Consider the following 22,567-nt stretch of genomic DNA (forward strand, 5'->3'; position numbering starts at 1 on the left):
AACCTCATGATTAAGTGCACTGCAATCTGCGATGTGTTAATGACAGCTAACAGAGCAGTGTGGGATCCATCCTTTCACACACAGATGGTGGGCGCACAGCAAACAAGAGTCGTTGTAAAATGCAGTGAAAGGCACTCGGAAGAGCACAGAATGCTGGGACGGAAAACAATGCATCATGGGACGTTGAGTCCACACCCATGATGCGCTGTGATCCACTCCGCCAGCCCACAAGTCATAGCAACACAAGGTGGTGAGTAGCACTGTGAGATAGCTACCCTCAATGCACTGATCTTACTGTGAATGCTAGAGCACCAAGTGTGGATGCATTCTGCCGACAGAGGGAGCACAGCGTGAACACGCAATAGTGATGTTGTTATAGCATTTTTTGGTCGTCGACATAACTTTTGTCGTCATAGTACTGTAGCATAGACACAGCCTAAGCTTTTGGGGGCAGAGACCTACATTTATAATATGCCTGTGCAGCACCGGCACAACAGGGACCTGATCTCGGTCAGGAAAGTGGAAAGTGAAAAAGATCCCAAGCAGGACAATAATGGAATAAAACTTCCTTAGGAGAGATTTCATCCCATACCCCTCCAGGTGACTTTAGTTCATACTCTGAAGCAGCACGGTCTATAATCCTTCTGAATTTGCAAGAGATAAAGATTTTAAAAATAAGCATTAGGATAACTTTAAATGTCACAGAGAAATATTCCATCTTTGTCTCAGTGCTATCTAGCACCAGTGTGTTCCGCAGGACAACTGTGTGACACAGATTTCCTTTTACCCATTGAAATATCATTGAACATCCCTTTGTCCTCAGATTAGGAGACAGGGTGAACAGGAAGTCCCCCACTACCTTTTCTCTCCTGGCCACGTACCCAATTGTCTCCTGAAAAATTTTTCAGGAAGGAAGTCTTTGCTTATTTGCCGTCTTATTGCTGTTTTCAACAGCTCTTTGCAGCATGTCATTAAGAGACTGGCCATAATGTGTTATGCAGGTATCATTAGGTAACACTACTACATAGACCTGCACATTTTTTTGCTTAGGGTGCAAGCACTGTTCACCTGCACAGTTGTTAAATTTATGATGTATCTTATCTTCCAGAGGAGTGGGCTGGGGGGAGCAGGAGGCTGTGCAAGCAGCAGGAGAGTTTTTGTAGGGTCTGAAGCCTTTTTCTGCAGTTATATTAGGAGAGCGGCAGCCAGGAGTCCAAAAAGCAGGAAGTCACCTTCTCACATTCCATCTAAATTACATTAAAACAATGTAATACCAGGCTGTTAAGAAGGAGATCCAATCCTAATAGCACCCACCATCATCAGATACAGAAACAGATCTTCAGATGGTTAAAGAAACCTTTGTTTGATAGCATTCTGTCTGGTAAGGAATCACTTATCAACAGTTGTGGGTGTGAAACTGCTACTTTGTTTTACCTTTACAGACCCTATTTCTCTATTGTTTATCTGTATGGTTTCTGTCTGGTTCTTTGATTGTTTCTGTCTGTTGCATAATTAATTTTATATTTAAATCAACTAAGGTGGTGGGGTATGATTAGGTAAAGAATAGTTTTGCAATATGTTAAGATTAGTCAAAGAATTATTTTGCAGTACTTTAAAATGATTGGTAAAGATACAGCTAAGCAGGACTCAGGTTTCACTATATACACTTGGGTCCAAAAGGAAGTTCTTTGGAACCAGCTCCAGAACACAGCCCAAAGATCAGAGCTGCCAGACCTCAACACCCCCAGAAGCTGGAGTCCCTGGCCAACCTGATCCTGAGTGGCCAGCAGGAAAAGTTCATCTGCCTTATTGGAAGTGGTGAGCATTGTATGCTTAGCGTGAGCATTCCATTTTGGTGATTGTTAATAAACAGAGGTTAAGGATATAAGGCATAAGGTTCTTTCACTAGTAAAAAAAAAAACACCCACAAATGCACAGAATGTAAAGTTACACCCTGAGCCCTAGGAACTGGGTAAGGGCAGGTGCCCTAGAGTGTGTGGGTAACATTTTCTCCATGCCTTGAGCAGAACTGCTGCCATCAGTGGCTGGGCTGGGATTCCTGGAAGAGGTTGTTGCTCATGGGCTGTTTGCTACCACTGCTGTGCCAGGACTGAGGTACATAATGCAAGTAAACAAGTTACACTAAAATTGACCCCAGGCTCTATGGACCTGAGCTCTCCTCCAAAAGGAAGCGGACCTGAAAGGTGCTGACTAGGGTTGTTGATTAATCGCAGTTAACTCACGCAATTAACTCAAAAAATGATTTGCAATTAATCGCAGTTTTAATCACATTGTTAAATAGAATCCCAATTGACATTTATTAAAATATTTTGGATGTTTTTCTACATTTTAAAATATATTGACTTCAGTTACAGCACAGAATACAAAATGTACAGTGTTCACTTTATATTATTTTTATTACAAATATATTATTTCTTTTGTTTATCATTTTTACAGTTCAAATGTTTCAATTCCCCGCATACAAGTACTGTAGTGCAATCTCTGTTGTGAAAGTGAAAATTTTCAAATGTAGATATTTGTTACATAACTGCACTCAAAAACAAAAAATAATGTTAGAGCATAAAAGTCCAATCAGTCCTACTTCTTGTTCAGCCAACTGCTAAGACAAACAATTTTGTTTACATTTACAGGAGATAATGCTGCCCGTTTCTTGTTTACAATGTCACCTGAAAGTGAGAACAGACATTCACATGGCACTTTTGTAGCCGGCATTGAAAGGTATTTACGTGCCAAATATGCTAAACATTCGTATGCACCATTCATGCTTCGGCCACCATTCCATGCTGATGATGCTCATCAAAAAAAAAATGCATTAATTAAATTTCTGACTGAACTCCTGGGGGTGGGGGAAAGAGAGAATTGTATGTCTTCTATTTTGTTTTACCTACATTCTGCCATATGTTTCATGTTATAGCAGTCTCGGATGATGACCCAGCATGTTGTTCATTTTAAGAACACTTTCACAGCAGATTTGCTAAAACACAAAAAAGGTACCAATGTGAGATTTCTAAAGGTAGCTACAGCACTCGACCCAAGGTTTAATAATCTGAAATGCCTCCCAAAATCTGAGAGGAATGGGGTGTGGAGCATGCTTTCAGATGTCTTAAAAGAGCAACATATTATGTGGAAACTACAGAACCCGAATCACCAAAAAAGAAAATCAACCTTCTGCTGGCATATCTGAGTCAGATGATGAAAATGAAAATGTGTTGGTCTGCACTGCTCTGGATCATTATTGAGCAGAACCCATCAGCAGCATGGACACATGTCCTCTGGAATGGTGGTTGAAGCATGAAAGGACATGTGAATCTTTAGTGCATCTGGAATGTAAATATCTTGTGACACCGGCTACAACAGTGCCATTCAAACACCTGTTCTCACTTTCAGGTAATATTGTAAACAAGAAGCGGGCAGCATTATCTCCTGCAAATGTTAACAAACTTGTTTGTCCGAGCGATTGGCTGAACAAGAAGTAGGACTGAGTGAACTTGTAGGCTCCAAAGTTTTACACTGTTTTATTCTTGAATGCAGTTTTTTTGTACATAATTCTACATTCGTAAGTTCAACTTTCATGATAAAGAGATTGCACTACAATACTTGTCGGAGGTGAATTGAAAAATACTATTTCTTTTGTTTTTTTACACTGCAAATATTTGTAACAAAAAATATAAAGAACACTGTACATTTTGTATTCTGTGTTGTAACTGAAATCAATATATTTGAAAATGTAGAAAACATCCAAAATATTTCTATGGTATTCTATTAACAGTGCGAATAATCACAATTAATTTTTTAATTGCTTGATAACCCTAGTACTGACATTTGCCACCACTTGGCCACTCAGTGGCACGTGGCAGCTGAGGCTTCAAGGGAACCCAGACATTTCACAGCTGCGAATAAAAGAGAGGAAATTGGTCCTTACCCAGGAAAACAAGGGCCTGGTAATTCTTCAGCATCTGGTCCCGGTACAGCTGCTTCTCTGGCCGGGATAAGAGCTCCCACTCCTCCCGGGTGAAATACAGAGCCACGTCCTCAAACGCCACCCGGAGCTGCTGGCACAAGCGTTACACACTCAGCCCCTTCCGCCCCAGCCCCTCAACCCGGGGTCTCAGCAGGGGACGCGGTTTCAAGGGGAGCGACTCCCAGGGAACCCCCAGCCCAGCAGCTGTAACCCAGGGAGCCTCCCCAGGGATTCAGGGCCCTGCTGAGGAGACAGGAGTTGCCCTTAGCTTCTCAGGGCAGGGGTGAAAGTAAGTCTAGGGACTTACCAGTATGGAGCTGGGCTGGGGCCAGCTCTGGCCCCTGGAAGGAGCGGGGCCTCAGGAGAAAGCGGCGGGGCTGGGGGCCAGAGCTAGCCCCGGCCCACCCTGTACCGGCAAGTGCCTCCTTCCCCCTCCCCAGGGTAGCAGCGGTAGCCGGGAGCTCTGGCAGCAGTTTAAAGGGCCCCGAGCAGTAGCCGAAGCCCTGGGCCCTTTAAATTGTCCCTGGAGCCCCACTGCCGCTTGCTCAGGGCTCCGGCAGGCTCCGGGGATGATTTAAAGGGCCCGGGGCTCTGGCAGCACTTAAAGGGCTGGGGGCTCCAGCTGGTGCAGGCCCTTTAAATTGCACCTGAGGAAGCCGATCCACTCCGGTATGGCGCACCGGCTCTTCCCGGTACACCATAGCGGGGCGTACCGGCTTACTTTCACCTCTGCCCAGGGGGTTCTGAGTCAGGGCCCTAATCCCAGGGCAGGGAACAGGCTCCTCCCCAGCCCCCAGCCGGAGTCCCCGCCTTCACCCCAGGCCTGTGCTCAGCCCCGCTCCCGCCCCCAGCTTGTGCGCCTGGGGGCTCCTTTGCCAGGCCAGGGCCCTCGGGGGTAAAGGGACTGCGCCCATCTCCCCATGTCCGCCCGGCCAGGGCCCTCCCCTCCCTAGTCCCAGGGAGGGTCCTGGCTTTTTGTGGGCAGGTCCCGAGGCCCCAAAGCCGCTCCCCGGCTCCAGCTGCTGCAGCCCCCGAGCTGCACTGGTGCAAAGCAGGACCCCAGGTCCTGCCTGGCCGCACCGAGCTGCTCCCTGCCCTGGGGCAGCACCACCCCCCGAAGCTGCTGCAACCCCCAGTCCCGAGGTCACTAGTGTGGGAGGGACCTGGGTCCTGGCCCCCCTCGGGACCAGCCAGCGCCGGGCCGGGGAGTCCTCGCCCTGCGTCCTACCTGCGCCGGCCCCACTGCAGCCATCGCCATGGTCTGGGGCTATTGGGGTCTGGGGCAAGGCGGGGTCCTTGGTAGCAGGAAAGGGACAGACAGGGCGTGTCTGGAGAGAGGAGAAAAGGGGCCGAGTCAGGTTCCAGGGAATCCCCCCAGGAGAGCGGGACCCCGTTATTGCGGGCCTGGGGCAGGTGTGACAATCTCAGTAACATCCCAGGGAGGGGGCTGGGATCCCCCCCCCGTCACTGCCCTACTACGGGCGTGGGAATGAAGCCCTAGGTTAGCTCAGTTGCAGACCCCCCCCCCCTTCATTGGCACTGGCTGGTGGGGGGGGGGCCCAGCCCCCTTCGGCTCCGAACCCGCCCCCCCCCGGCGGCCGCTTTCCCCGGGCAGCGATTTCCTGCCTCCGCGGCGCTTTCTCCCCCTCCCCTGCGGCCCGCTCACCGACCGACCCCCGGGCTGCAGCGGGGACCCGCCCTGTGCACCGGCCGGGCTGGGGACCCAGGTGTCCGGCCTGGCGCGGGAAGGCTCCTCGGCCCCGCCTGCTCCAGGGCGGATTTAGCGCCCCAGCCTGTAAGCCGCGCCGAGCCGAGCCGTGCGGGCCGGAGCCGCCCGGGCCCGGTCTCCAAGAGGCTCGACACGGGGCCACGTGGGCCAGGTCCAATCCCCGCCCCGGGCTAGCGCGGAAGCGCGCGGAGGGGGGCCCCGCGCAGCCAGCTCCGGCTACCGGCAGCCTCCGTGCTCCGGGCCTGGCCCGGACCAATTCCCCGTTGAATTACATCCGTGCCAGTGTCTTCATTATGCAAATGTCGGCTCCGTCCCGCCTGCCCTTGCCTGGAGCCCGTCCGAGCAAAGCCGGTACAGCCCCAGGGCTGTTTCCCGTGCAACCCCCCCCTCCCGCCCCCGCCCCAAGACAAGCTTCAGACAGCGAGTCTAACGTCTCCGGCAGGTAAGCGGGTGTTATGCGGGGTGCCCAGATTTCCCGCTGCTGAAAATGCGGCGACGCCGGGCAGCCTGGTGACAGCGCTACCCCAGAAGAAGCTCCCCAACCCCGAGCTGGTGGAGGGGGTGAGAAAGGTCCATGAGACATCAGGCTTTTCCCCCATCAGAAAAAGCTCACGCTCAGTGGGGTGCAGGGGTCACCAGTAGTGTGGCAGTGTACAGTGAGAAGGGAGGCGTTGGGGCAGTTTAAACCCCAGGGTCCTGTAGACCCTAAAACCAGCATTTATCCTCGTGCAAAATGAGCATTACTTGGGGGGGTCTTGGATGTGAAGAATGCCTGGGGTAAGATATTTGTGACCTTTGCTGCATAACCTGTAACCGTAACAATAGCCAGGTTTGCCACCAGAGCTGCAGACGCTGCCTGAGCGCACGCTGTGTTACCCTCCCAAACCTCTGTTACTCACACACCCTTACCCGTTCCTAGGGTTCAGGCATAACCTTATACTCTGCGGGTTTGCAGGATCTTTTACCAGTGAAAGAGCCTTACACAGTAATATCCTTATCCTCTTTATTAACAATCAACAAAACCAGAATGCTCACGCTAAGCATACAATGCTCACCACTCCCAATAAAGCAGACGAATTTTTCCTGCGGGCCACTCAGGATCAGGTTATTTGGGGACTCCAGGTTCTGCATGGTGTTATTGGCAGGAGGTGGAGGTCTGGCAGCTCTGATCTTGGGGCTGTGTCCTGGAGCAGATTCCAAATAATTACCTTTTGGACCCCAGTTTATATAGTGAAACTTGAGTCCTGCTTAGCTGTACCTTAACCAATCAATCATTTTACTAACCACTCCTAACATGGTGTAACAAAATTCTCTAACCAGTCATACCCCACCACCTTCATTGATTTACACCTAGCAAAATTAATTATGTAATAGACAGAAACCGTCAAAGAACCAGACAGATCATACAGACAAACAATAGAGAAGTGGGGACCATAAAGGTCAAACAAAAATGAGGATTTCACAACCACAACTATTGATAAGTTGTTTCTTGCCAGACAGAATGCTACCAAACTAAGTTGTCTTTCAGAGTAGCAGCCGTGTTAATCTGTATTCGCAAAAAGAAAAGGAGTACTTTTACTCCTTTTTTAGTGCATCCGATGAAGCGAGCTGTAGCTCACGAAAGCTTATGCTCAAATAAATTTGTTAGTCTCCAAGGTGCCACAAGTCCTCCTTTTCTTTTTAAGTTGTCTTTAGCCATCTTCAGATCTGTTTATCTGGTGATAGTGGGTGCTATTAGAGGATTGCCTTTTTAACAGCCTGATATTACATTTTGAATGTAATTTAGATAGAAGGCGAGGATGTGACTTCCTGCTTCTTAGCTAATGGCTGCTGCTCTTCTAATATGGTGCAGACAAAGGCTTTGGGCCTTGCAATATGGCTACAGGAAAAGGCCTTATCCTTACAAGTGTACAGAGGGTGCTAGAGATGCAGCACTGGCAGGGTGTTCTGCAGGCCCCTATTGTGCTTAGAGAGACAGAGGACCTTAGCAACCTGTAGAATCATTGGCCCAGCGCCTCCTGCTGGTCATCTTGGGAATTAACTCTTCAGCCTCAGAGCACCCTCTGCTGGCCAGTGTCTCACCCACCTCAGGCCCCATATCCCTCCCAGACCCCAGTGCCCCATACCTGGGGGTGCTGCCCCACCACAGTGCCCTCACACTCTGGGTCTCCCCTCCCAGGGGAACCCCCAACCCTCTAAGCCCACCTTGCCTCAGTGGCTACTGCCAGTCATCATCTAGCCCCCTTTCCCTGGGGCAGACTGCAGTCTATAGTGGCCACTCATCATTGGCAAGGGGGTAGGACCTGCTGCCTTTGCCTGTCCCCAGGCTGCCCCTCTGTAGCCCCAGTATTTTTCATAGGTCTTCCACAAGGCCTGCAGCCTGGGGGTTTACTAGGCTGGAGCTCCCCAGCTCCCTTTGCCCTTCCCTAGTACTGCTCCACATCAGGTACCTTCCTCCCAGGCAGCTAGCCCTTCCCACTCCAGGGCTAGAGTGAAACTCCTTCAACTCATGGCCCCGCAGCCCTTTTATCAAGTCCAGCTGGGCCCTGACTGAGCTGGCCACACCTGTGGTCAGCTACTCCCTCAGCTGCTCTCACTCCTTTTATCCCAGCCACAGCCCTCTCCAGGGCTGCTTTTAACCCCTGTTCTGCTGGAGTGGGGCAGCCACTCCACTACACAACCCAAAGCAAAGCCAGTCCAAGCTGCTGTATGACAGGTGTCGGTTCTACATGGAAAAAGACCACCCTTGCAAAGGCCGGGACTGTAAGCTGTGTGATGTTCAGGGATCGTAGAAATCCATTTGTCGCAGAAAAATGCAGAATTTGCATTTTGATAGAGAATCTTTAAATTTGTGGAAAAATAAAAACATATATTCACTAAATGTTACTGAAAGTACCAGTGTCATTTATTCAATGTGCATGACCTCTCCATCCTGCTTGATTTTTGAATGCTCTTTACATTTACATCGCTAAACTTACTCCAATAAACTGCTTCCAGCATAGAGAGGTTATTCAAGGAACATATAGGGGTTCATGTTTTAATGCATCTCAGATTTCACTTCAGCCTCCAGACGTGAGTAAGTAAAGTGATGAAAAGAGGCCAAAAATTTTAAAAATCGCCCCTAAAGACCTTGTCACTGACTTTGGCAAGGACAAATTTCACGTTGATGGTAATGTGCTGTTCTGTACAGGATGCAGCAAGGTTGTAGATTACATTTGAAGGCAGACAATTGTAGAACAAAGGGAAAGCGCGCAACATAAACAGAATTAAAATAAATGAAAACAAGAGGCTTCAAACTTGCTTAAAAATTGTAAATATATCAATAAAACATTGTATTCAAGTGATACTCTACATATTTTATGGCTAGGGAAACTAAAGTTCAGCGTTTCATTTTAATCGCTGAAAAATGTGGATTTTTATGGTGTTTTAATGAGAAATTTTGCAGTTTTTTATCACAGAAAACTAGGATCCCTGGTGATGTTGAAGAAATGTGATGATCTAAACTAGCAGTTCTCAACACGCGGGCCTCAGGCGGCCCAATTAGCATATAGCTGCGGCCCAACTGTGTGCTAAAAAAAATTCAGAATTTGCTGCTCTGGTCTGGCAAGGGGCAGGGCTGGCTGAGGGGAAGACAGCATCTTGCCACCTGCACCAGCGCTTCTGCCAGCAGGGGGCTGGTGAATGCCACAGTGGGGTAGGGGGCAGGAGAGTGGGTCTGTGGGTAAGTTTTTTGGGGGGGCTCTGGGAACTAGGGGTTTGCCCCAGGTTTTAGGTGGGCCTCTGCTCCTGACCCCCTTCTTGGGTCCGGGGCTGCCAGCCCCATCAGGTGCTATGCTTCTGGCTGGTGCTGGGGGTCCCAGCTGCTGCCTGACCCAGTGGGTCCAGGTCCCGCTGCTGCCCAGCTCCACTCCTGGCCCCACTCTGGGCAGGGGCGCTGGGAATAAGGGATTGTGAATGGTTTTAGGGTGGGGGGACATTGTGGTTCTCAACCTGCGGCCCACAATGATAAACAGGTTGAGAACCACTGATCTTGACAGACATCTGTGTTTCATGGTCAACAACTCAACATCAGTGCAACCAAGGCATCAGAAAAGTACATTGTGTATGTTGTGCACAGGGGACCCCGACCAGATCCCTGGTTACATTTTTGCAAAGCAAGATCTGCTGGTAGTTTACAGGTGTGGAACGTGTGCAGCCTTTGCCAGGCCCTTTCTGGCTAAGCTCTTTTGGAACTACATCTTCCTCGCTTCCTGTGGCAAAGGGGATGACAGATACATTATCCTGAGGCAGCTCTTGAAGGAGAAGATGGATGTAGATCTGGTTGCGCACGAAGGCAAAGTCCTGATTGTGAAGGTGAAAGCCTTGGACATTTGTTTTATTGACTCTTTCCACTTCTTACCTATGAAGCTCAACCAGCTAATGCAAGCCCTGGGCTTGGCCTGGGATAAAGGGTATTTTCCTCATTAATTTAACACTTTAAAAGTGAAAACTAGGTCGGGACTATGGCAGACTACAGTGCTGATTGCATGATGCCCGACAGTTTCTCTGAGAGGGAAGGTGTAGATTTACACAGAGACCATGTCAAGGTGAACCTGGCTAAAAGGCAAATTGCAGAATTGTTTCTGAACTGGCTGTGGGGGAATTTCGGACAGAGATCAAACCTGCCCAACACCACCCTCGTGAGAGACACAGACCAGCTCCAGGAGTACCTGTTTTCCCCAATATATACAAGGTTCCTTCCTGTGAGTTTATCAACAGTGAAACAGCCTGTCTGGGCTGGAAGTACATGGTCCCTTCTGGCCCTGCATTTCTATGATTTCCACTAAAAAGAAAAGGAGTACTTGTGGCACCTTAGAGACTAACAAATTTATTAGAGCATAAGCTTTCGTGAGCTACAGCTCAATTCATCGGATGCATTTGGTGGAATGCATCTGATGAAGTGAGCTATAGCTCACGAAAGCTTATGCTCTAATAAATTTGTTAGTCTCTAAGGTGCCACAAGTCCTCCTTTTCTTTTGTGAATACAGACTAACATGGCTGCTACTCTGAAACCTATGATTTCCACTGAAACATCCGGGTCCTACTGAAAGGCGAACTGTCAGGTTGGAGGGAGGTTACCAGTGGAGTTCCTCAGGGATCGGTTTTGGGACCAATCTTATTTAATCTTTTTATTACTGACCTTGGCACAAAAAGTGGGAGTGTGCTAATAAAGTTTGCAGATGATACAAAGCTGGGAGGTATTGCCAATTCAGAGAAGGATGGGGATATTATACAGGAGGATCTGGATGACCTTGTAAACTGGAGTAATAGTAATAGGATGAAATTTAATAGTGAGAAGTGTAAGGTTATGCATTTAGGGATTAATAACAAGAATTTTAGTTATAAGTTGGGGACGCATCAATTAGAAGTAACAGAAGAGGAGAAGGACCTTGGAGTATTGGTTGATCATAGGATGACTATGAGCTGCCAATGTGATATGGCTGTGAAAAAAGCTAATGCAGTTTTGGGATGCATCAGGAGAGGCATTTCCAGTAGGGATAAGGAGGTTTTAGTACCGTTATACAAGGCACTGGTGAGACCTCACCTAGAATACTGTGTGCAGTTCTGGTCTCCCATGTTTAAGAAGGATGAACTCAAACTGGAGCAGGTACAGAGAAGGGCTACTAGGATGATCCGAGGAATGGAAAACTTGTCTTATGAAAGGAGACTTAAGGAGCTTGGCTTGTTTAGCCTAACTAAAAGAAGGTTGAGGGGAGATATGATTGCTCTCTATAAATATATCAGAGGGATAAATACAGGAGAGGGAGAGGAATTATTTCAGCTCAGCACCAATGTGGACACAAGAACAAATGGGTATAAACTGGCCACCAGGAAGTTTAGACTTGAAATCAGACGAAGGTTTTTAACCATCAGAGGAGTGAAGTTTTGGAATAACCTTCCAAGGGAAGCAGTGGGGGCAAAAGATCTATCTGGTTTTAAGATTCTACTTGATAAGTTTATGGAGGAGATGGTATGATGGGATAATGGGATTTTGGTAAGTAATTGATCTTTAAATATTCAGGGTAAATAGGCCAAATCCCCTGAGATGGGATATTAGAGGGATGGGATCTGAGTTACCCAGGAAAGAATTTTCTGTAGTATCTGGCTGGTGAATCTTGCCCATATGCTCAGGGTTTAGCTGATTGCCATATTTGGGGTCGGGAAGGAATTTTCCTCCAGGGCAGATTGGAGAGGCCCTGGAGCTTTTTCGCCTTCCTCTGTAGCATGGGGCATGGTTGACTTGAGGGAGGCTTCTCTGCTCCTTGAAGTCTTTGAACCATGATTTAAGGACTTCAATAGCTCAGACATGGGTGAGGTTTTTCATAGGAGTGGGTGGGTGAGATTCTGTGGCCTACGCTGTGCAGGAGGTCGGACTAGATGATCAGAATGGTCCCTTCTGACCTTAGTATCTATGAATCTATGAATCTTATGTCCTGCCCTCCCACCTTGTTTCTTTTGGCGCCGAAGTTTGGCACCGTCGGCCATTTTGAAAAAAAAATTTGTGTGCATTTGAATGGGAGAAGTATTGTGCATGGATACATTGAGAGAAATTTAAAGCTTGGGTGAGGTTTATTGAAAAAAGGGGATTGTGTAAGGAGAGCTGTTGTTAAAGGGCAGGTTATTAAAGAAAAGAGAGATGAAGGAATGCTAGAAAAGAATAGAAAATGTGATACATTGAGAACAAAAGGTTGAAAGATTAGAGTGAGAGACGTTTGGGTGAGGTTTATTGAAAAAAGGTGATTGAACAAGGAGAGCTGATGGTAAAGGGCAAGTTATTAAAGACTAGAGTGTTTGTGTTACGGAACACATGCCGAGCAAAACATCCTACCCCACCGACTGCCGGTAGTAAAATGATAGCTGTTCTCGGCAGCGCTCCTTGGGAGCTAGCCCATCTTTTGGCGGACCGATCAGAGGTTGTTCTACAGCTAGGTCACAGAATGCACTTGTTGAACCAATCCTGTAGCCCTGAGATTTAGAGAGGATCTTTACCTTACATTAAAAGCTATAAAAACAGGATTAAAAAGGAAATTTAGGAAGCACATGATAAAAAAGGTGAATAAAAAACATTCAGTATCAGGATAGGTTAGGAAAAAAAGAAAGGTTAAAAAAACAGGGCAAGAAAAGGGAATTTAGTAAGCACATAATAAAAAAGTGAACAAAAAAGCATTCAGTAAAAGGGGAAAAATAAGAGAGCACATGGTTGAATTGGAGAAAGAGAACTGTACCTTTCCTAAAAAACAGGGTAAAAAAAGGGGGAAAATAGAGAGCACATGGTTGCAGAGCCTGTTTAGTAAGCACATGATAAAAAAGTGAATAAAAAAGCATTCAGTAACAGGAGCGGTTAAAAGAAAGAACAGGGGGAAAATAGAGAGCACATGGTTGAATCAAAGAGAGGGAGAGGATCTTTACCTTACATTAAAAGCTATAAAACAGGATTAAAAAGGAAATTTACTAAGCACATGATAAAAAAGTGAATAAAAAAGCATTAAACAATATTAAAAACTAAGGCAAAACCTGTTTAGTAAGCACACGGCTTATTAAAAACTGGCTAAAAAAACATTAAAAGCTATAAAAATAGTTTAAAAAGGAAATGTACTAAGCGCGTGATAAAAAAGTGAATAAAAAGCATTAAACAATATTAAAAACCTGTTTAGTAAGCACATGGCCAAAAACTGTCTAAAAACATTAAAAGCTAGGCTTAAAAAGGAAATGTACTAAGCACATGATCAAAAAGTGAATAAAAAAAGATTCAGTATCAGGATAGGTTAAGAAAAAAGAAAGGTTAAAAAAACAGTGCAAGAAAAGGGGATGTAGTAAGCACATAATAAAAAAGTGAATAAAAAAGCACTCAGTATTAGGGGAAGTTAAAAGAAAGAACAGGGGAAGATAGAGAGCACATGACTGAATCGAAGAGAGAGAGAGATTTTTACCTTGCTTGTCTTTCTGTAAAATGAGGCAGCTGCACAGTTTAGAAACTTTCAGACTTGTTATCCCCACCTTTGGATTGGGCCAATCAGAGGTTGTTCTACAACCCGTTATAGAGTTTATTTTCCTGAACCAATTTTATAGGCCCAAGGTTCCCCCCACCCTTTTAACGGCCTTATTCTTATCTAAAGAAACAGACCCCTCAGCATTTTTCCTGCCATGTAGTTTTTTAGAAGGGGGTTTTCACAAAAGTTAGAACCATATGCTTTTAGTAATGAACAATTTTAAAAAGTTTTTTCCTAGGGTTTTTTTTTTTAGTAAGCCCAATATAAAACAACAGGCTTTTGCATCTGATAGCTGTGATTAGAAAGAAGAAGGCTGCTTTTTTACTTGCTTTTTAACAGACACAAGTTAGTTACATTAAGTTTTGTAATGGAATAAAGCTCTGCTTTATATTGACTTGAAAAGACACAGCCCTTTATTTACAGGGGTGTTTCAATAAAATAGAGAAGGCAGAATTACCCCAGGTTTAAAACCCCAGGTTTTTAGTAACAGACAGTTTATATTTCCTTTATTTTGTTAACCCCTGGATCAGAGAGAAGAAGCTTGTTATTTTTTACTTTTTAACAAAAAGAGATGAAAGTCTTGTAAAGGAATAAACCCTTGAAAAGATATACTCCTTTATTTAGTCCCATGGGCATAAGTGTTTTAATAAAAGGCAAGCCTGCAGAAACAGTTCAGGAATTAAAAACACAAAAAAGTTTTAGACTAACGTGGTCAGTAAGAACAATGTGAAAAAAGAAGAAAAGGAGTACTTGTGGCACCTTAGAGACTAACAAATTTATTAGAGCATAAGCTTCCGTGAGCTACAGCTCACTTCATCGGATGCATTGAAGTGAGCTGTAGTTCACGAAAGCTTATGCTCTAATAAATTTGTTAGTCTCTAAGGTGCCACCAGTACTCCTTTTCTTTTTGCGAATACAGACTAACACGGCTGCTACTATGAAACCTGTGAAAAAAGAAGCCATTGTGATCAGAAATAAGAAAGCCCAAGGCCTGCTTTTAAAACAAAATGATACCAAAGATTTGTACTAAAAAGAACAGTAACTTTAACTGTAAATAGACTCACTATATAAAATAAAAACTTTTTAACCATTAAAGCTAAAGAATGTAGCCCAGGATTCCTGGCTTTTTTTTTTTTTTTCTTTAGAGGATGCTTGCTCTGCTCTTAATCTAAACAAACATGACCCTGTAACAAATGCTGACCAACACATACCATAAACAATTGAATACATTGAATTAAAGAATAAAGGTTGTAGCTTTTAAAGACCTTTGGTTACAGATATGTTAATGGACATATTACCATTTACAGTGTCTTTTTATTAACTGTTTAAAGACACTATAGAAAATAAGAACTTTTTAACCATTAAAGTTTAAAGAAGCTAAAGTATGTAGCCCCTTTCTTCCCCCGTATGCCCCCCTCCCCATCTTTTTTCCTAGAACAAATGACCATTACGCACCCTTGTTTTAAATTTTAGGGGGCCCTAAGCCCTTTTTTCAACCGGTTTAAACCTATAAATAGGGACAGAAAACTGGACAAGGCTGTTAAAGAAACACCACTGATACAAGACTTTTGGTGTCATGGGAAGAAACGATATGGTAAGAAAAATGACTATGGTGTGTGTTACCCTTGTTTTATACCTGTGTTGTGCTTAGTTAAAAGCTTATATATATATATATATATATATATATAAAAGGACAAGGCCTTTTTTCTTGACATACCAGATTCTGCACGAGAAGTTTTAAATTTTGGTAAGCTGCTTACACATTTATAGTTTATTTTTAAAAGAAATGGTTTTAAGGAGTTTAAGTTTTTTTTAAATTTAGAACAAGATGGAAGTCAAAACCAACAGACAATCTCAGTCTTTTCCTGAGATTACAGAAGACGGTATGATTTGTTTTTAAATATGTGTTTGAAATAACCGCTATTAAAAATAGTGTACATATTTTCTAGGGGTTTGTTGTTTTGAGTAAAAAAAAAGAAACCACCTTTGCCCAGGAACAGCTCCAGCGTTTTTGCCGCCCTAAGTGGCAAAAAATCCCCAGCTTGCCCACTGAACGGGGAATCCTGCCCGCCAAACACAGGCCCGCTGGTGCTTCGAGCCGGCCCTGCCTTTGCCCCAAAGGTTTTACTGTAAAAAGAAAAGGAGTACTTGTGGCACCTTAGAGACTAACAAATTTATTTGAGCATAAGGTCTAAGGTGCCACAAGTCCTCCTGTTCTTTTTGCAGATACAGACTAACACAGCTGCTCCTCTGAACCCTGTAAAAATGTTTTGCTGGCCATTGTTGAGAATTTTGGAGCTATACTACCACCGTGTGGCCTAAGAGGGAATAGCGCTTTCGTATTTTACATTGTATTTAGCGTGGCGGGGTGGGTTATGTCAGAATCATAGAATATCAAGGTTGGAAGGGACCTCAGGAGGTCATCTAGTCCAACCCCCTGCTCAAAGCAGGACCAATCCCCAACTTTTGCCCCAGATCCCTAAATGGCCCCCTCAAGGATTGAACTCACAACCCTGGGTTTAGCAGGCCAGTGCTCAAACCACTGAGCTATCCCATGTGAAATGTATATATGTAGGGGATATGTTTGTGGCTGTTAGTAAAAAGAACATACAGGTTTATGTGCTAAAAACATTTTGTTTATGTGTATTGACAGACTTATCAAGTGTTATCCCTGAAGAAGAAACGTTGAAGGGGACCAAGAAATTTCCCTCTGAATCAGCGACAGTTGGAATCAAGGGTATTAGACACTTCGATTTTGAGCAGCCCAGCACATCCAATTCCATTGTTACACAGAACCAACTGTCTTTAAAAAGGGCCAAAAAATCTACTACTGAAACAACAGCAGTTGGGAGCAAGGGGGTCAGACTCCCCGATTTGGAACCACCCTGCACCACCAGGGCCAAAAAATCTACCTCTGCAGCTTCCAGGGACACTGGTTAAGCGATCCAAAGGGATTAAAACCCCTAGTTCTCAACAACCCCAAGCCTTTATAGCCCCAAAGGAACCAGCTTTAAAAAGGGTAAAGGCAACAATCCTGTAGCAGCACCTGTGTCCAGGGGTGGATTTGAGCAGAGTCAAGAGGCCAGCCCCCCGGCTTCTGGGCAAAGCAGAACCTCTGCTACAAATAAGAACCACCCCGTAGGTCTTGCTGCATCAGTTGTTGTTTGTAATGAGCTGTTTAGTGTTTGTAGATCTCTTAAGCGTTTAACAGATAAAAAGTTTTTGAAGCTAATTCTTGAGGTGTTTCAAAAGCAAAATGCTCCAGAAGAAAGGCTGGTTTTGGACCAAAAGATAACAGAGACCCGTGCACTGCTTGAAAAGTTGGAAAGCATGTTAAAGGCGGAAGGGAGGGTGTGACTAAACATGAAACCTAAAAACATAAAGAGGGGTTGGAGGAAAAATGGAAGAGATCTAAAAAATTGAGGAGGCTTTTGGCCAAAAACCTTTAAAAAGCCAGAGTTATTTTAAGAAAACAATCCCCCAACCAGGAAAGGGAAATAGACATAGACCCCTCGACCCCCTTTTCTGAAGGTCCAGATTCTCCCGCTCCTAATATACCACCTCCGGTGTATTTGGAACATGTAAGACACTGGATAAGACCCTGAAGAGAGTTTAACGCTTATGAATATTTTCAAGAATTTCGTTTCACTAATTTGGACAGAGTAATGGGTTTACAGAGGCCATGGCGGCCGTTGACACCACTATTCAAAATTTGCTAGATGATATTAATAATCAGGTGGGCCCTGAAGATTTAGTACAGCTACGCTTAGATGCCCTGGGGCTAAATCACCCACTTTTTTCTCTATGGAGACCTTGGGAAGATTTAAACACCGTAGATTTTTTAAATAACATCATTACGGTGTTGCAAAGTAACGCTGAGATTGTTGGGTTCGTATCTCTAAGACTGGTTGTTATGATTATTAGAAACAGGGCTGGTGGAGGTGGGGTTGTAAGACCCTTAAAAACTATCACATACAGTAAAATCATTGGGAAAAAAAGAAAACATTTAATTGATTTAAATAACCAAGGTAACAATCTGTGTTTTGCTGGTAGCATGCTGCATCTTTTATCAGATGAAAAACTTACAGATGCCCAGAGGGGGCCAGGCATTTCCATCAGGAGTTGGGGTCTTCGGACCAAAAAATGATTAGCTTTACCAACGTGAGCTCTTTTGAAGAGTGCTTAGGCCTGGCTATTACCTTTATGTATCCTGAAAATGGAAATTGGTCCTTTTTTACAACGGCTGGTGTACAGTGCCCCAATACTGTTTTTGTTCTGTTACATGACAAACATTATTATGGCATCCTAAATATTAAAGCCTTTATAGGCGCACGGTATTTGTGCAACTACTGTTACGCCACGTGCAGCCACAAACATCAGCATGCCTGTAAAAATCACTGTCGTACGTGTAATAGCACTGAGTGCCTAGAAGTGGCCACTGAAAAAAAAAGATGCCCCAGCTGTAAGCTATTTTGCAGGTCCAAGGCCTGTTTAGAAAGGCACAGCGCTCTGGTAAAAGATGGTAAAGTTGATTGTAAAAACAGAAGTCTTTGCGATAAGTGCGGCATCTATGAGGTTAAAAATCACAGGTGTAAAAGCAAAAAATGTCCCCAGTGCTATCAGAAGACCGACAACATAGAGGGTCACGAGTGTTATATGCGTAATATTTGGTCTCCAGAAGAAGGGAAGGATTATGTGTTTTATGATTTTGAATGCATGCAAGAAATGGGGGTACACGTGCCAAATTCTGTTTATGCCTTGCACCTAGATAAAGAAACCAGCTGGGAATTTAAGGGTGAAGAATGCATGAACGAGTTTGTTTGAACCTTCATAGACAAACGCTTTAAGGGATACACATTTATCACTCATAACGCTAAAGGTTACAATTGTTATTTTATCCTTAGACAGTTGATTAAAGAAAAAAAATGGCCGTCAGCCCCGTAACGCAAGGTAGGAAACTAATGTGCGTAACGGTGGTGGACTTAGACATCAGATTTATAGATTCTTTAAATTTTCTTCTCATGAAACTTAGCAAGTTACCCAAAGCTGTGGGGTTTGAGGAAGTCAAGGGGTACTTTCCACAATTTTTTAACACAGCTGAAAATCAGAACTATGTGGGACCTATGCCCGGGATAAAGTACTTTGGAGTAGAATACATAATGCGTGAAGAAAGAAAGGAATTTCTGAACTGGTTCCAACACAATCACCAGAACAAATTCGATCTCCAGAAAGAACTGCGCTATTGTTGCCAAAAAGATGTTGAAAGTTTGCGAGAGGCTTGCGAACAGTTCCCAGAAATGAAGTCATAAAAATGACCGAGAAGCAGATTGTTAAAAGCCCAGGACAGGATGAGGAGGAGGTGGTCACTAAGTGTATAGACCCCTTTCAGGTTTCAGAGTAGCAGCCGTGTTAGTCTGTATTCGCAAAAAGAAAAGAGGACTTGTGGCACCTTAGAGACTAACAAATTTATTAGAGCATAAGCTTTCCTGAGCTACAGCTCACTTCATCGGATGCATTTGGTGGAAAACTTTCAGTACCTTACATTAGCCTCGATTTGCATGGCCATGTACTGGTTTAATTTTTTAAAACTGCAAACCATAGCCCTTCTGCCATTAGACAATTACCACAAACAGCAGAAGAGATATTCCATCCCGGCCATTCAATGGTTGCTGTACGTAGCCCACACTGAGAACATTTACATCCAACACGCATTGCAGGGTGGGGAGGTTAAAGCGGGGGTCCTATTTTCTGGATGATTACATTGTCATAGCAGGTAAACCCACAGCCTTTGAATTTAACAGATTTTTTTTTTCACGACTGCCCTGTCTGCTGTTGTGAAAATGATTACAATCCGTTGCTTCATGCGACCTACGGACACGTGTACAAGCGAACCCTGATTAAGGCAGAATTTCTAAAAAGACAGGGGGTTGAGGTAAGGACCGTGTGGGAACACGAATGGCAGGCTATGCTAGCTAATGATAACCAGGGGAAGGGGGGGATTTGCCACAGCCTTTGGTTCCTAGAGACGCCCTTTACGGTGTAGAACGAATGCCATCTGCCTTTATTACAAACCGCAGCCCGGGGAGCAGATTCATGACTATGATTTTACCAGCCTCTACCCTTGTGTTAACAAGACTAAACAATACCCTGTGGGACGCCCCATTATTGTGTATGAGGGTTTTGGGGATATCAGACAGGACTTTGGCATCACCAAGGTTAAATTGTACCCTCCGAGAGACAGGTTTCAGAGCAGCAGCCGTGTTAGTCTGTATTCGCAGAATATTCGAAAGAAAAGGAGGACTTGTCTCTAAGGTGCCACAAGTACTCCTTTTCTTCCTCCGAGAGACCTGTATTGCCCCGTATTACCATATAGGGTCGGTGGTAAACTAATGTTCCCCGTGTGCCATTTGTGCAGAAACAAAACAAAAGGACCCCTGCACACACAGTCAGGAGGAGAGGGCTTTAACAGGAACTTGGTGCACAATAGAGTTGGTGGAGGCTTTAGACAAAGGGTACAGAATTGCTGAGAATTATGAAGTCTGGCATTTTAACCGCTCTTCAGATGCCCTGTTTTCAGACTACATTAAAACACACCTGAGACAGAAACAAAAGGCCTCGGAGTTGGAAGTACGCAAAAGAGCGCTGCACCCATTCCAGCAACACTAATGTGTTTATAGTGTGCTTGACCGTCGCTTATGCCAGGCTAGAGCACTACCGCCTGTTAGACCGCTTACAGGAGCAATGTCTTTATCAAGACACGGACTCTGTAATTTTTGTGAGTAAAGAAGGGGAGTGGAACCCACCCCTAGGGGATTATTTAGGGGATCTGACCAGCGAAATGCCACCAGATGAACACATCGTGGATTTTGTGTCCGCTGGGCTTAAAACATATGAGTACAAACTGTCCAGCAGTAAGACCTGTATGAAAGTAAAAGGGATCACGCTCAACTCAGGGAATAGTGAGAAAATTAATTTTAAAAGCTTAAAAGAACTCGTCTGGGATTACCCCGCGGGAGAGATCCCAAAAGATATTGTGGCACAGCAGCCAGGAATCGTAAGGGTAAAAAAGCACTGGTTGATAGAAACGGGAACTCTGAAAAAAAACCAAAAAGTCGTTTACTACAAAAGAGCCATCGAAACAGATTTTAAAACCTTGCCATGTGGGTATTGATTATTATGAAAAGCCACATTCAGTTTGTTCACCCCTTTTCTTGTTTGCTTTGTGGCCCCTCAAATTCTGGAAAATCATTTTTTATAAAGCAATTGTTAGAAAATGGTAATAAGTTGTTATCGTGTATGCCTGAAAATATTTTGTGGTGTTCCAGCTATTGGCAACTGTTGTATAAAGAGTTGCTGCAAAAATTTCCATGTATTATGTTTTTGGAAGGTTTACCTAAGACTTTTAATGATGAACATTTATTTCCTAGTAATAAAGTAAATATGGTTATTATAGATGATCTAATGGAGTCTGCTTCTGAAAGTGGCGAAATCGAAAAAGCCTCTACAAAATACATACACCACAAAAACCTAAGTATTATGTACATTGTGCAAAACGTGTTTTGTCAGGGTAAAAAAAGCCGAACAATTAATTTAAATACTAAGTATATGGTTCTTTTTAAAAACCCATGCAATAAACTGCAAATCATCACTCTGGCCCGACAAATGTACCCTGGTAAAGCAGGTTTCAGAGTAGCAGCCGTGTTAGTCTGTATTCACAAAAAGAAAAGGAGGACTTGTGGCACCTTAGAGACTAACAAATTTATTTGAGCATAAGCTTTCCTGAGCTACAGCTCACTTCATCGGATGCATTTGGCGGAAAAAATGGTTTTTAGGCCCTGTCCTGGCTGTCCTGACTTTTTTTTGGCAAAAGTCCATCAGTTGGCAAGAGCAAATGGGACAAATGCCCACTTTTGCCAACAAAGTGGGGTGCAGAGGCATGTGTGTGTGTGGGGGGGGGAGTGGTGATGCCAGCCCCATGAGGAGGGTGGGGGGTAGCTGGGCACAGAGGGGGGCAGGCAGGGCTCAGGCAAACAGCGACGCCAGCCCCCCGCGGAGGGTGGGGGGCAGCTGGGCACGGAGGGGGGCAGGCAGGGCTCAGGCAAGCAGTGACGCCAGCCCCCCGCGGAGGGTGGGGGCAGCTGGGCACGGAGGGGGGCAGGCAGGGCTCAGGCAAGCAGTGACGCCAGCCCCCCGCGGAGGGTGGGGGCAGCTGGGCACGGAGGGGGGCAGGCAGGGCTCAGGCAAGCAGCGACGCCAGCCCCGCGTGGAGGGTGGGGGGCAGCTGGGCACGGAGGGGGGCAGGCAGGGCTCAGGCAAGCAGCGACGCCAGCCCCGCGAGGCGGGTGGGGGGCAGCTGGGCACGGAGGGGGGCAGGCAGGGCTCAGGCAAGCAGCGACGCCAGCCCCCCGCGGAGGGTGGGGGGCAGCTGGGCACGGAGGGGGGCAGGCAGGGCTCAGGCAAGCAGCGACGCCAGCCCCCCGCGGAGAGTGGGGTGTGCTCGGGCGAGCCCAGGGGGGAGGGGGCTTGGGCGAGCCGGGGAGGGGGGGGATCTCGGGCCAGCCTCGTGTGTGTGTGTGTGTGTGTGTGTGTGGCGGGGGGGGAGGGGGGCTGGGGCAAGCGGCTCAGGCCAGTCCAGTATGGGGAGGGGGAGCTCGGTCTAGCCCCCCACGGGGCGTCCCCTTTCCCCTTGGGGAAATCTCGTCCCCCTCTCTAGCCCCCCCCCCCCCCCCCGTGCTGAGCCCAGGCAGAGTCGCCGGGCGCGACCCGAAGACCCCCGAGCCCCGCCCCCGCCCCCGCGGGCAGCCCCGCCCTCGGGCCCCGTCGGGG

General features: G+C 45.8%; 1 protein-coding gene and 1 long non-coding RNA gene across 2 annotated transcripts in view; one reads left to right on the forward strand and one right to left on the reverse strand.

Annotated features, from left to right (window-relative positions):
* LOC119856891 (zinc finger protein 709-like) overlaps positions 1–5,840 on the reverse strand; it is a 44,208-nt gene extending 38,368 nt beyond the window's left edge. The window contains 3 exon segments of the mRNA XM_043517345.1: positions 3,944–4,073; positions 5,211–5,310; positions 5,649–5,840. Of these exon segments, the coding sequence (XP_043373280.1) occupies positions 3,944–4,073; positions 5,211–5,240 (160 nt within the window). The 5' untranslated portion in view covers positions 5,241–5,310; positions 5,649–5,840.
* Positions 5,768–21,351, forward strand: LOC119856577. The gene is made up of 3 exons (XR_006282287.1): positions 5,768–6,488; positions 15,215–15,335; positions 16,395–21,351. It is a non-coding gene; the product is annotated as an uncharacterized LOC119856577 (long non-coding RNA).
* The last annotated feature ends 1,216 nt before the right edge of the window (positions 21,352–22,567 follow it).

The sequence above is a fragment of the Dermochelys coriacea genome, chromosome 6, assembly GCF_009764565.3.
Source record: "Dermochelys coriacea isolate rDerCor1 chromosome 6, rDerCor1.pri.v4, whole genome shotgun sequence".
Taxonomy (NCBI): Eukaryota; Metazoa; Chordata; order Testudines; family Dermochelyidae; genus Dermochelys; species Dermochelys coriacea.